This window comes from Poecile atricapillus, chromosome 1 (assembly GCF_030490865.1).
Source record: "Poecile atricapillus isolate bPoeAtr1 chromosome 1, bPoeAtr1.hap1, whole genome shotgun sequence".
Lineage (NCBI taxonomy): Eukaryota > Metazoa > Chordata > Aves > Passeriformes > Paridae > Poecile > Poecile atricapillus.
This window is the reverse complement of record NC_081249.1, coordinates 34,902,216-34,917,159: the sequence shown is the minus strand read 5'-3', so window position 1 is coordinate 34,917,159 and position 14,944 is coordinate 34,902,216. Positions and strand designations below refer to the sequence as shown.

The window sequence follows — 14,944 nt, the reverse complement described above, 5'->3', positions numbered from 1 at the left end:
AAGCATGAAAGAGAAACAGTCTCATGCCAGATCTGAAGAGAAGAAAAAAATAAGCCTATGTATCTTGATTCTTGGAGGAGTGGGAAAGGATGGCAGCACTGGTGTGCAAGGTTATTGATATTCCCTCACCATAACCCAGGTAACATTGCAGGTATAGGCTGGCATGAACCAGGAGAAGCAGTTGCACCAGCAGACCTGTGTGGGTAGAATGAAGTGGGGCAAGGATGTGAGGGGAGAGCAGCCACAGCACTGGGTGAAACCAGGTGAGCTGTGATTAACCTGGCCCTAAATCTGAAGAGGTAGCCCTGGCCTTTTGCAGTTCCTCCACCCCTGCTACATGCTCCTGTTGCCTCCTCTCTGCCACATTTGCTACCTCTGCTGCCACAGGCGAGCAGTGACTTGATTATCCATGCAAAGAATATCTCCAAAGAGAAAAAAAAAAGAAAAAAAAAAAATTGGTTCTGAGAGCCCCTCAAGCTTGCCTCATGAGCACTAGGACTGACATGAGAGTGAAAAGCAGAAAACCTCTGGGGAAAAGGAAGGTAGTCTTTGTCAAAGTATGTTTTATGGATAGTTCGCATGTCTAGATGTTGTATATTGGACAACTTAAAATTGTTTTTGCCTGAAGCTTGGAAATATTATTCCCTTTTCTATTTTATTTTGTTTTTAACCTGCAAGGTTTCTATCCTTGAAGTACTACAAAGCAGAGACATTATCAGCCTCTCTGTTACCTCAGAGGGTGTGAAGCAGAATATTTGCTGAGGTGTTTTTGCGGTAATACCGAAGCTTATTACAAACATGCTTCTTCACACCAGAGGTTTTTATTTTTGTGGGTTTGAAAAGGTAAGCAAATATTCTCAGAAAATACATGCTCTTTTCAGGAAATGTAGCCAATTGGAGATCTGTTTTGCCATCAAATCATGATTCTCCAGTATTAAAGTCTGGCCAGGAATCAAAATTTAATATTATCTATGAAATATCTAGGCAGACGAACAAACGTCCTACTAGAAGTGATTTATTTCAGATTTCCAAGTAGATACTTGACACTGGCTTATGGAAAGAAGCTCCTGCATGACAGACTAGGACTTGCTGGTTGCATTCAGAATTTTGACTGAAACATTTGATACTTAAATCTAGAATGGCAGGTAAAATTTAAAAGGCTGAAAGTTACAAGTCAGTTCACATCTCTTGACAATTACATCCATGACAGAAGACAGACCTGCACCAGCAAAGACCAAGTGGCCCAGCTCAGTCCTGGGCTACTGTGGGAACTGTGGTATCATCAGCACTAAGCCATTTCAGTCCAAAAGCAGACTTACTGGATCTGGAGGTCTGTTATTGTAGCAACCAAAACAAAAAGTCAGTTCTACAAACATTATGGCTCTATGAGTGTCTGTAATTAAGGCCCAGTTTTAGCAAACCCCTCACTTCCTGAACAGCTTTTTTTTCATGGAAGTTCATGTTGATTCTCCCTCCAAAACGTATGCATTGGGAATATGAGTGCTTCTTTCACACTAAAAGTTAAATAAATTAGGGAGGCTGTGGGAAGCAAGATTTAGGGGTGTACAGATATGAGCAAAGTATCTAATGTGAAACTGAATTGAATTTGGTAGGGTTTGGCTAGCTTGGAGGAAATTTATTGAATAAATAAATAAATGAATTTAAATTTCTTGTGAAAAGTAAGCTGTCTATACAGAAAAATGTTCTGCAAGTTGAGACAGAAACAGCTCAAGATGAGTGCTAGTGCTTGTTTAAGTCAGAATACTCATCTAATAAAATAATCTGAAGGAGAAGACTACCAGCAAAAGGTCTCTGGCATTAATTTTGCCATCTCTCTTTCATATGCCTGTGTGTGTCCTTGATCATCAAATCATGCAAGTGATTTGATATTTTAACTTTGAAGCTTTGCAACCCAAGATGCATTGGGAATATGCAAATCCAGAGCTGAGAAACTGGAAACAAATGACAGCTCCATATACTTGGCAAAACTATACCAGTTTAAATCAGTTGAGGACTCAGCATAATATCTAGGAAGAGTCATGCTCCTAGCTTGCTCTGAAGTGCATTCTCCTTTTGTCATCTTGTATAAGCCTTGGTGACTTTTACCTTCATTAACTGTTTGACTCTCTATTACATCCAAGAGGCTCTTCACTTGAGTTTCAATCCCGACAGAAGTGTCGATAGAGGACGCTGTGTTGTGTGCATCGCATATGTGCCATAAATTTTTAGGTTTTAAATAAGATATAAGTCACAGTGTAGAGTTAAGCCATTCCAAGGAGTAAATGTCACCTGAGAAGAAAAAAAAAAAACCATATCTACAATTCACAAAATACAGCAATGAAATTTAATATAAAAATCTATTCACCAGGGAGCAAGAGGAAATACAGTATAAAGAAAGTATACAAAAAAGTATACAGAATCATAGAATAGTTTGGATTGGAAGGGACTCTTAAAGATTGTCCAGTCCAATCCCCCTGCAATGAGGGTAATAATAGTAAAGAAGATATTCTAAGCCATCTTCTCTTCTGTCCATAAATGATGAATCTTCAGAAGCTTGTTGTGAGCTCTTCTGTCCCCATGAAGCAGAGGGATTTTACCTGGGCAGGTCCTTTTGGTTTTAATCCTTCTAGAGGGAAGCAAGCATGCTTAGCTGTTAACAGGAGGAAGGCTGCCTTCCTCAGTTATCCAAAACAGATATGAAAAGTATTTTTACTGCAACCTTTTTTTTTTTTTTTTTCTTCTGAATATCAGGCTCAGACTGAAATTAATGTGGCCATGGCATTTTCCCACCCATTTCTTCACAGGGCTCTAAATGGTCCTATGAAGAGCCAAAGTCATATTTCCTTTCAACTTATGTGGAGGCACAACCACAGATACTCAAAAGGGTGACAGGAGTTCCCAAAAAAGTTCTTCAGAGGGGTGAAAACAAAGCCTTCCCATAGCAATGGGGGAGGATATCAGAGGGCTTTGTCCCTCTACAGTAAGAAACACGGATAAGGAACACCTGGACTCATGAGGAGAAAGCATGTGAGGAAATTCTATGTGTATCTATTATTGTATATTTGCTATTCTTAAAAAGCTAAGCCTCCCCAGTGAATAATCTCGAGGAAATTTTACCCACGTGAAGCTGAGATAATCTTTCCACCCTGAGAGCTAGTTGTAGATCCCACTGCTGCCGTCACCTCCCAAGGTTACTTTATTTGACAAGCTGATGGTTGTTTATTTCTTCTCAAGCTCTGTCCACACTGAACAGAAAATGTCAGATAATATACAGTAAGGCGCTGCTTGCATGTTTGGAAAACCCAGGGCATGCCATGCCTGTGTGAACTGTGCTAAAAAGATAACATATCTAAATTACATCCCACCTGGCATTGCAACCAGCAGAGTCACACTTGGGCATTTGTGTTGCATTAGATGGACTCCCTCCCTTCTGTACTGCTGTTAGGTCCCAGTACTCTGGCAATGTGTTTTGTAGAGCTGTTCAGGGGTCTCTCCTGTGATGAGCTGACATTTCAGCAGTAATGGGAGCTGCTGGTAGTGATGGAACTGGACCATTGTTCTTTTTCTTAAAAGAACATGGTTCTTTTCCTTGTCCATTTTGATTAACCAGTACACAAGAGATACTGGGGTGTTTCTTGAATGTAACAAATTAAAGGATCACTGTACTAGGCCACAGACTTCTCTTGTGGAAACTGAGAAGGCAGACTGTTCAGTTTCTGAAAGCCAATTCCTTTTTTTATTTTATTCTTCCATCTCTGAGAAACAAAACAGCTTCCAGCTGAAGATGTTTTTACCTATTTCTCTTAGTACAATGGCGTAAATTGTACTAACTATCTGTGTTTAAGAAATGGCACCACAAAGTGCCACTTTCATGAAGCAGCAAAAAAACCCCACAACATTAATTTCTAATATTTGCCTAATGTGATTTCTCTTTACGTTGTAACACTGATGTAGACCTCTTGTTTCCCTGAACCGTCCAGATGACACATGGAGGCTGTTTACAAAGGCTGACATTAGGCACAGGAAGTCAATCTCTTTATACTGCCTTTAAAGTTAGAGGTGCTAGAATGGATGACTCAGAGAAGAAGCAGCTGAATTTAGGTGCTCTTGCTTGCCTGCTGAAAGGCTGCAGACAAACTAAGCTGCCTTAAATTGTGAGTATATCTTTTAATATAAAAAATTCTCAAGTGGTATATCTTTAAATATGCTCACTATTTTGATCTGTGCCACTGCACTCACACACTTTGCCAGATGGATGTCTTCTATTTGACTTCTTCTTCAGTGGTATATCACAAGCATCAGCTTGAACAGTAAATCTGCTCTAGAGTTACCCATGCTTTATTATTTCTGTTAAAAGTCTGTGAAAGATAAGTGGTCTGATAAAGGGCCACAGAATTATTCAGGCTAATAAAAGACAGAGAATAATACTGGGGAGAACTTATAAAATGCCCAGCAAGCATTGCTCCAAGGTCACATGTTTATAATAATTTGAAGGAGTAGAATCCAAAATTCTGGAAATTATCACCATAACCACAACTGGAATTAAGCATCAATCAGTGCCATGGGTAGGATTGCACATACTAGGATTTTCTGTGTGTTAATGCTTTATCTCTGTGAATCTTGGTTTCTAAGGCAGAATGGAGGAGATTATATAGTTCTTGTGGTGTAGAGGCCAGAGAAATCATCAAGTGCGTGAAGGCAGGAGCATGGCATAATCAGGAGACACTGTGCTTGATGCATTTATGTTGGCTATCTCTTGTTGTGCTCTATATGCAGTTGGTTGGTATGTGCCTTACTCACCTGAAGGATTTTGTTTGGTTTTGTTTACTGAGAAGTCCTTTTAAATTAAGCATTTTTTGGTCCTGAATAGCATGCAGTGTTCTGTCATCATGCCTGTCTGAGCAGAACTTGCATCACAGCCCTTGTGTGAGTCCCAGACAATGTAGGAAAATTCTGTTAATGGGAGTTGTGTTTTGTAGATGGGGACTTTTTGTGCTGCTGCACATATCCAGCTGGCAGAATGTGAAACCACAAGTTTGTGTTAGCAGTGTAGAACTGCTTTTGTATTTTCCACTCGCAGCAAGGAAAGCGTGATGAAAAAATGCGACTAGACTCCAGTCAGTACTGCTTTATATCTTCTCTTCCCAGCTCTTTCTTTCCTGAGGTTTTCTCCACTTCATTTTCATGTGTCACCTTTCGGACAAATCTTCCCTAGGTCTGCAGTGCAGCATCTAGCAGATAGTAGGTTTTTGACTCATCAAGGGTCCTTTCTCATAAACATCTCCATGGCACTGTCCAGATTCTCAGAATCATGATCAGTTGTTTGTGAGCAGGACAGCATTTCTTCTTGCTGCTGTGCAGATGCCAGAGCATAACCCCACTGTGGAGATACAAAAACCAGAATGCAATGTACCTGGGAGATGCTTTTTTGGACATGAATACCTGACTACTGAACACCATTTTTTATTATCTTGTCTAGGAAGCATCCCTTATTCCTTGCTGAAGAGGTAACTCTTTCTTCTATCTTCAGACACTGGATAGATGGGTGGCAAGTAGGAACAGGCAAAGCAATGCTTTCGATAGTCCTCAGCTCCCTGCAGTTCTGGGCAGACTTGCAGCTTTCCTTAGAATGCATCCCCTGCATGTGTTCTTAACACAAAGGCTTTGAAAATAATAGAAAACTGCTGTGGCAGAAGTACTAAAAGCAAGAAGCCTTTGACTTATGATTTCTGCTGAAGCAGACCTATAGCTGTCCATAAAAATTTCAACGTGGTGAATTAGAGCTGAATGCATAAAAAGTGGTACTTGGTAGGTGGCCTTATGCCATCTTAATCTGATCTAACCAAGCCTAAGTGGTGTAGTCCTTGAGGGAATCAAAACATTGCATTTTCCTGTGTTCAGATGATCAGTAAGCATCTCAGAAGTTACAATCCCTGATCATTCACTGAAATATCTGTCCATTCTTTTTTGCTTCTGAATTTTCCTTTCATACCAGACTGAAATTTTCATTTCATGCTTTTTATGCCCTGTGATACAGACACAGAGGAAATGTGCAGTCACAGTTAACTGTGCTGGTGTGGAAAGCAAAGGAGGGGAACTCTGAATGTGAAGAAAGGTGTGGTAATAGTGTGAAGAAGCAGGCAGACAGAAATGGTGAAGCTCAGGGGAGTGTGAGATCTTAGGGGCCGTCTCAGGCTCTCCTAATGCTGGGACTCCTCCTGGATTTTGTGGGGCTCAGGGTGTCAGAAAGCTCTCAGATGTGTCTCAGGGTGTCAGAAGCTATCAGATGCCAGTCATTCAGGCTCTCTCATTTTAGTTGCCATGGCCAAGCAAGCAGAAGGTGTAAAATGCAGGAGCAGGCACTGCACAGTGCATGTGCTCAGCCATGTGACACATGGCAGCCAGCGTGGCTTTGTGGGGTCTGTATGGGCCTCATGAGGTGCACCCAGAAAACATTGTGCTGACTTCCCTGTGGCTGAAAAGTTGCTGCATCAGGCAGATACATGTTTGAAAGAAAGCAATTAAGGAAAGCAGCAACTGTAGCACCATCATATACATATCTATTAATATGTGGTTAATAGCATATGTAACTGGCTGTCTTTTGGGAAATTTTGCTCCTTCTGTATTTCAAAAGCTAATAACTCTCTGATAACTGAGCCATCAAATTAAAATAAAATAATAGAAAAATATTTTTAAAAGTGAAAATTTTAGCCAGTGTCTGACAGTTATGGATGTATTGCTTTCATTGGAAAAACTATTTAGATAAGAACACGGGACACATCCAGTTGAAGAAAGAAATACGGGCATGTCTGTCACTATAGAAGTACCTGAAAGCAAGTAACACAGGAAAAGGGGAGATAAATTGGGGTAGAGTTTGAAATTTGAATACTTCAGTAGCATTAGCTGCAGATATTCTGTATGAGCTTATTCTGTATGTAGCTTCTACTCTCCATTTTTGTACTTAATAGCATATAGAAAATGAAAAGAACTAAGTATTTTTGAAAACTTATTAGATTATTAAACTCTAAAACAGAAAGGCTGCTATTGTGGTAAAAGACAAGAATTTTGGCATGTTACAATTTTCTTGCTGTTAATGAACATCTTCTTTTTGTTCATACCTATCCTATATGGGAACACATTGCCATTCTTGTTTCCATGAAGTAATTCAAGTTACAGTCTAAGTTCACAATCCAGTTTGGTAATTTGCTCACATTATTAAACACTGGTCTTTACTAACTAAGGCATCTAAAAAATTGTCATGCTTAGTATATTTGTGCATGCTTCAAAATATTCTAAAAACTTATCATTTTTCTTAGCTTCTAACTTGTAATTCTTCAGTACACTGATTTAAGAAATCACCATGGGACAAAGAAGAAGCTCAGTTTCTGCTCAAGGCCCTGCCTCTGAGTCAGCACATGACTTGGAGTCACATTTTGGCACAGTTTCTAGAGGGGAGAGGCACCAGCGAATCCACCTCCCCAGCAAAGAGCTGCCACGCATGAATAAGCACCAACAGGGACTCTGGCTGTTAATGTTTCTGCCCTGTGAGCAGAAAGAAAAGTTTGGGGGTTGATATATTTGTTTGTTTTCCTTTCCGAATCATGTTCTGACCTTTTGATGGCAAGTGCTTTACAAATACTGAATATAGTGACAGGCTTTCCAAGTAAGCAAGTAAATAAGTTTGGTAATGACAGCCTTGGCCTAGTGTGCCATTAGTATGGGCACTGAACAGTCATAATGAAGGACAGCATTTGTTGTGCAGAACTGAAAAATTAAGGGAGGGGAGATAAGATGCTGCAACAAAAAGTTAATTATGGGGAAGAATGAGACTGCGTTGGTCAGGCTAAAAATCACTCTCTTGGCAAGCTTTATCTAACCACCATTCTTGCTGGCAATGCAAGGTCAGATAAGGGAAGAGATTAAAATTTAGTTTAGTGGATGTCCTCAGTGGATGTCTGCTTTTCTTGCATATGTAGCGGCAATAGAGTTAATAACGTTGTCAGAGTCCGTACTGGTGATGAACAAGGGGCTGGAGCCTGCACCGTGCCACAAAATACCACAGGTAATGAAGGCCTAATGCCTCCTGTACCAAGATAAATATTTCTTTATTGAAAGTGACTCCTCCATTGGAGGAGTTTCCTCCTAAGAAGCAGATCATACTTTCCCTAATCTCTTTCCTTGATGGGCTGCCTAATGATGTAGAACAACAGCAGAGTCAGCATAAAGCTTCATCTAGGTCTTCACTCCACTCATTGTTGCACAAATTATTAATAACTTATTATGATCAGGTTTTGGATATCTGAGGAATTACAGTGCCATTCTTGTGGTTTTATACAATGGCTAGGCCACAGGAGGAATAGCCTGAGAAGCTCTCTTCATTCACAGAAGTTAATAACTTCTACATTTCCTTACCATCTCCATGTGCAGGGCTTCAATGAAATTAAAGAAAATTGCTGAGCACCTAAAGGTCTGCAGAGAGATCAAGAAATTTTCAACTTCTATTCATGGGACAGTGTTGTTGAAATGGTATAACTTTAGAGTTACTTTGAAAAAATGTATTTACACTATCTTGTATCTGGACACTATCTATTACACTCTCTCATAACTGGAATCTAAGCATTCTTGTTTATTTGTTTGTTTGTTTTTTATTAATGGAAAAGATCACTGAAAAATTTATATACATTCACTAAGACAATTTCAGAGGACTAATACAGTCTAAGTTACAAATATATATAAGGATTATTAATGCCTCATACTAAGGGAACTAAAGAAACTGTTCTCCTGTAAAGGAATTAAATAACAGTTGTGAATATCTTTCTTTTATTTATCTTGTTGTTGTTCCTGCAGGCCTTCCTAATCTGTTACACTACTGACACACTATAAAGAGGCAGTATAGCTCAGAGTCTTGGTAGGGGCAGGATGAACATCCCTGATGGACCAGGGAAGAGAGTAAGAGGAAAGGTCTCTTACTACAGCCTGCACTGGAGCCTATTTATCCAATAGTTTAATCCTCCGATCAGAAAGACATTTTTGAAGAACTGTATCTCTTTAATTTCTCCATCTTTCAAAGGCTGATTCTTTCATAAGAGGGGGGGAACCCATGTGCAAGGAAGGTGCTGGCTGCTCCTTCCTGTGGAGCAGAAGGAGGGAGGGCAGCAGGGAGGGGGGAAAACATGGTGAGCCTCTGAAACCCCAAAACCATCCTGGAGACTGAGCATCTGTGCAGAGGTTGGGAAATCTGGGAGCTCATTGAAACTAAACAGGACAGTAAGGGCTCACCCTGCAAGGACACAGCGATCAAAGGGAGATGCTTTGCACAGCCTTTGCCTTTCTCTCTGATGGACCTAGTCACAGAAAGTCACTCAGTATTGTTTGACTTTCTCAATTTGAAACACCATTTGCTCTTCCTTGGAAAATTCACATCATGGAGGAGGCTCAAGAAAATCCACCTCAGAGCCCTGGTATCTTTTCAGGGTGGAGTTGAGAACAGGTGGCTGACTTGGGCTCCCACAGTGACAAGTAGGAAACCAGAAGGGAGACTAATATTTGTGGTAGAACATCCCATTTTCTTCCTTAAAACATAGCTAATGCTGAAACAAACCAAAAGCCTGGCATGCAATATAAACTTTTTTAAAGGCTAAAACAGTTGGACGAGGTCATAATTTTCTTTCTTTTTCACCTTTGCAGAGCTTGTAAAGAATTTGGACTGTTTGTGTGGGGACAGCTACTGCTGTTGGCAGGGGGCACTGCTTCTTCTCACTTCATAACTCTGATCAGAGCTTCATGCAAAGCAAGGCAATTGATGAGGCAGTGCTGTGAGAGTCCAGGGTGAAGGCTGAACAACTGCAGCAGAAGAATTTTAAGACCTGATGTGTTTAAAACTGCTGGGGGATTGAAATAATATTTTTTATTTTGACTAATTAATTTTGCAGCATTCTAGTGCAGGTCAATGGCTGAGTAATGCTTTGGACAAAAGGATGCTTGTTTGATATGTGTTTTCATGGAAATAAAGACATACTGTTATCAAATACATTTTGAGACACTGACACCCTGCCCCTTGAGCAATCTCATTGGTGCAGTCAGATTACCAGGCCCCTGCCCCTGCCCCTGCCAGCCTGCCCTTTGACTGACATCAGCAGCATAGGCAGGATGCCACCCACAATATTCATGTGAAGTATGTTCCTCTCAAATCACACTGCCATTGCCAAAGCCAAGGGTCAACACAACTCTTACCCACATTTAAACGGCATTTTCATGTCTGGTTGTTGCTCCCAGGTGACCTGGACACCAAATGTCCCTGAATGTCCACATCATTACTTAAGATGCTCTACTTCCTTTTAGTGATCAGCAGAGTTGCTATGTTCAGGGTGTGCTGCTGCTCATCTCTCCAACTGGCAATAAAGCCTTGTTTTATAAACTATTCCAACCACAGGTACTCAGTAGATAGTCTGGGAAAAAACAAAGGGCAGCATATTTGCGTCAGAAACACAGGGAAACCTTGCAGTGTCTGATGTGCGCTCTCCCCATTTGATTTCCAGCTGCCATGTCCTGATCATCTCAGTGCTGCAGCACTGTAGCTCCTCATCCTGAATGGTAGCAGTAGTAAGAAAAGTAGGGTAAAACCCATGTTTGCTTCGTTTGATGCCCTCCTTCACCTCCTGACAGCCACTTTCCCCATATTCACTCCATGAAGAATCAATAGTTTAAGAATAGAAATGAAGGGAGGAAGGACAAAGAAAGAACCTGAGACCAGCTTCACCCATCATTTTGAAAAGCCCATTTTCTTTTTAAAACTTTTAATTTACTAGTGATGTTATCACAGGAGTCCTTGCTGATGTCTATGTGGTTTTATATCACTGTAATTGACTTTCTTTGTTTTTATTTCCTCTTCTCTTCCAGTGGAGTTTTTATACTGTGATTTGGCTTCCATGAAGTCTATACGGCAATTTGTGCAGCAGTTTAGAGCAAAGAATTGTCCACTCCATGTCCTGGTGAATAATGGTGAGTTCTGTTTTTTTCTTCACATATCTGCAGAGGAAGATGTGATAAATGGAGGTCTCGTCTATCACTTCACATTTCAAATAGATTATCTGAACCATACAGCAGGTTACCACAAGGCTCCATTAACTGGTATGTCTTTCTAGAGTTAAATTGCATTTTTTTGAGAGATTGTCAGGTGAGCAATCTGAACACTTCAGTACCACACCTGCTGATATTGTTGCAAGTCTGGTTCCTTTGCTGTGATTTTTTAGCTCTCCAGCACTAAAAATAATGCAATTATATAAGAATCTGAGCATCTCTAAGAAAAATAAGAAAGGAAAGAGAAGCTGTACTTTATGCTGGTAGAAAATCTATCTTTTCACCTCTATTTACTTTCTCTCCCCTTATGTTTTTCCCCATATAAACACTTGTTTACTGCTGGTGGCTGATGAGCTGGGATGGGGGTCTAATACACTTGAAATATAATCTGGCAAATTTTCCAGCAATCTCAGAGAAGTCAATGCATAGATCCAGGTGCGACTGGAAAGCTGTTCATAAAACTGCATTCTCAGTGGTCAGAGCACAAGTTAAAAAGACAATATTTATCTTGCATTCATACAATTATCAAATAAATCTCATTATTCTTAGGGATTTTAGCCTTTGTTCTTCACATACTCACTATCTAATTTTGTGTTATAGCCACAGTAGTTTTGGAAGCCAGCCCGTACTTCCAGAAACCATGCATGCTCTGCATGCACTGTCCTAAAGGGGAATTTTCACCAGTCTATTTAACTAGGGGAAAAACCCGCCAGCATCAATTTAGGCTTCTTTTAGAAGTTTGCTGCTGTTATATGCTGCTGTTTTTGTTTTCCCAACTACTTACATATGTTTTTATTAAGACATCCCAGAGAACATTTTTTGTTTTTCTGTGCACACTTCAATCCTAGTGAGAGCAAGCATGCTGTAAATAAAAGGGTTTGTTATAATCATGGATGCTGTAAAGAGCTCTCAGTAACACAAGTAAATACGGCAATAAAAATTCAAGTGTTTTTTATTTGCTGATTGATATGAAACATTTGTGAAACGTTCAGTTAAGAGTTCATTTTTCTTTGATTAGAGAAAGAAGCCTACCATTATTATTTTAATCGTGCAATAATTAGAGGTGGGTATTTACGCCTAGTCATATTTATAGTTAATTAGTGGATATTTAAGCCTAGTTACAAAATCTTTCCAGACTTACTTTTAAACATACAGAGTAAAAACTGTTACACAGATGGGAACAACACTATTTGAAAAAACAGCATTTTATGTGAAAAGGGATTTTTAATTCTATGTACCCATCAGGCATCCCCTGCCCTGCACTAGTTTTCAGCATGAGCAGAGCCAGCATTGTCATCAGGGGCTTGGAGGACAGTCGGGGGAAAAATGATGAGGCTGAAGCAACTGGGAAGCCCTGTGGAATATAGGATTTTTTTTCTGCCCTAGCTGCTGCTGAATTGGGTTGGATGAAAATTAAATGTGTTTTCTTATCCAAGAAACAAAATTGTATGAAAATGGTTCTCCTAATGTTCCTAATATGTTACAAGACCAAAGAGTATAAGCCCAAAACTTCTTTTAAGAAAGGAGCTTGAGACTAAAATTTGCCTGATTCAGTCTATGTATTTGTGACTTGCTAGAAAACCATTTGATTTCACTCATACTTTTTTTACCAAATACAGTTGGCAAGAGAAATCTGTTGTTTGAGAAAATCCTTTTAGAATCTACAATGAAATGAATGGTTCAAGTAATTTTTTGGCCTTAACAGAATCACATTCAAAGCACAGGTAAAGAATCCCATAGAATTAGGTGAGTCTCTGGCCATTGTCAGGCAATGACTCGACTTCTAAATGCTCTTTCCCACTTTATTTTTTTTTATGGTCTTTTTTATTTGCTGTTGTAAATAATCTGTAGCATTTAGTTTTGTAACTAGTGAAAGCCCACTTTCACTAGTAACTTTTGTTCTATTGTGAAAGCCCAAATGTTTCCTTGCTACATAAGAGAAAAACAAACATACCTAACAGAGAAGAAATGGCCTGATGCAAAAACCACCAGTACTGAGAACAGTCAAGACAAGTGCTGACTGTCTTGGGTTGGGCTATCTGGTTGACTTTTCTTTTTCCCTTTCCCTTCCTCTTCCTGCCTTACACATATATATAAATATATTTCTGTATATATATATATATATATATATATATATATATATATATATATATATATATATATGTAGTCTCAATGCACTGAGGGTGATTCAATCCATCATGGACTGCAGAGCTGGAAGCACTACTCTCTCAAAAGCCTCATCACAGTTGCCTTTCCCATAGGTTTTGAAAATCAGACTTTGTATGCATCCCATGAGGTTCTGAATCAAACTATCACCAAGCTAGTAACATTTTTTATTTCTGTCTTCATAGGACCAAGCATTTTATTATCAGGGCTGTAGTCCTCTGTTACATTTAGTGTAAAAATGTAAGAACTGTTACACTGAAATTTTTGCACTACATACTAGAATTATTTAATTGCTTAAATCCAAATATTTTAAATTGATTGATATAATCTTGTGTATATATTAGTGAATTTTCCACATATTATCTCTATGAATGTGTGTCCCATATTTATGTGAAGGTATTCATTGAGGACTTGTGCAAACCTGTCAAAAAGCCAAACGTTTGAAGATGACTTGAGAAAAGTTCCAGCATTCTACAAGAATGCAAGCTATGAAATTAACATTGAAATATTATTAAAGACAAGGGGTTTCATGTGAATTACTTTACTAAATAAATAATCAATACTACATGTCTAACCTAAGATTGTTATGAGATTCAGCAGTTTTTAAGGTCAGTGGTGATTTTTTTGAAAAAATGTCTCTTTATCATTTCCTCTCTCTCTCCCTTATCTACCACAAGGATTTAGTTGGAAATAAAATTAATACTAAAATCCTGGGTTTCAAAGTATTCTGCTAGAGCTAAACATCCAGGTCCCACAATAATCATGTGAAAGTTTAGGTATACAACTAAATGGAGATTAGTGCACTAGTCACCTCCTCTTTTTGTTATAGCTTATTTTAGCATGTACATTTAACTTTCTAATTTCTAATTTAAAGGGAAAAAATTGGTTGAATGCACGAATTACTTCAGCTGACAAATAAGGGCTTGTTTTTCCATTACTATGCTTTTTGCATCAGAAATGTGCATGCTCAGCTCTTGGTTTTTAAAATAAACAAAACATATTAAAAATGCAAATAGAGCATTATATAAACTTTTTTTTTAATATAATGTGTTAGTGCTAAAAGGACAAAAATGCTATGACATAGAAAACAAATTCATTTTCTGTAGAAAATAAGAAGTAAGCTAAATGGTTGAACTGAGCCACAAAAAGAGGGATGCAGTACAAGCAGTGCAGAAAGCTTAATCTGACAAAAGGTCAGAAGAATGTGTCTTCTAGTCTGCTAATTAGCAACTGGGTGCTAATTTTTAGTTTTGTTTTGGAAAGAACTGTGTCTTTGTACAGCTGAAAAGCATTTAGCAAATTACAGCATGTACACTAGTGTTAATTATTTAATACATTCCTAAAAATGGCATTGCTGTTAAAATGCGTTAGAAAGTCTGCTGTCTTCTTGTGGTTGAAAAAGCTACTAAAACACTTTGTAGAATTCTATGACCAGTAGTTTCATGCCAGAGATGTTTTTTCTGGCCTTGAAGGCAGTAATTTTCTCTGGGTGCTAGAACTGTTTCTCAGCACATTGTAGTTAATGCTTTTGCTTGTATGTTGTTTACAGAACTTAATGATCTTCAAACCAATAGAGCCAACACAAAAATCACAAGATATTTAGTGACACCAGAATTACTCTGGATGCCAAAAATGCACTGTCTAGCTCATTAACAATGAAATGCCAACTTAAGAGATTTCAGGCTATTATTAGCCTATT

General features: G+C 38.8%; 1 protein-coding gene across 1 annotated transcript in view; it reads left to right on the top strand.

The window, feature by feature from the left end:
• The window catches only part of DHRSX (dehydrogenase/reductase X-linked), a 161,017-nt gene that overhangs the window by 89,693 nt on the left and 56,380 nt on the right, over window positions 1-14,944 (top strand). Inside the window, exon 4 of the mRNA XM_058837074.1 lies at window positions 10,900-11,001. Within this exon, the coding sequence (XP_058693057.1) occupies window positions 10,900-11,001 (102 nt within the window). The remainder of the gene's footprint in view (window positions 1-10,899; window positions 11,002-14,944) is intronic.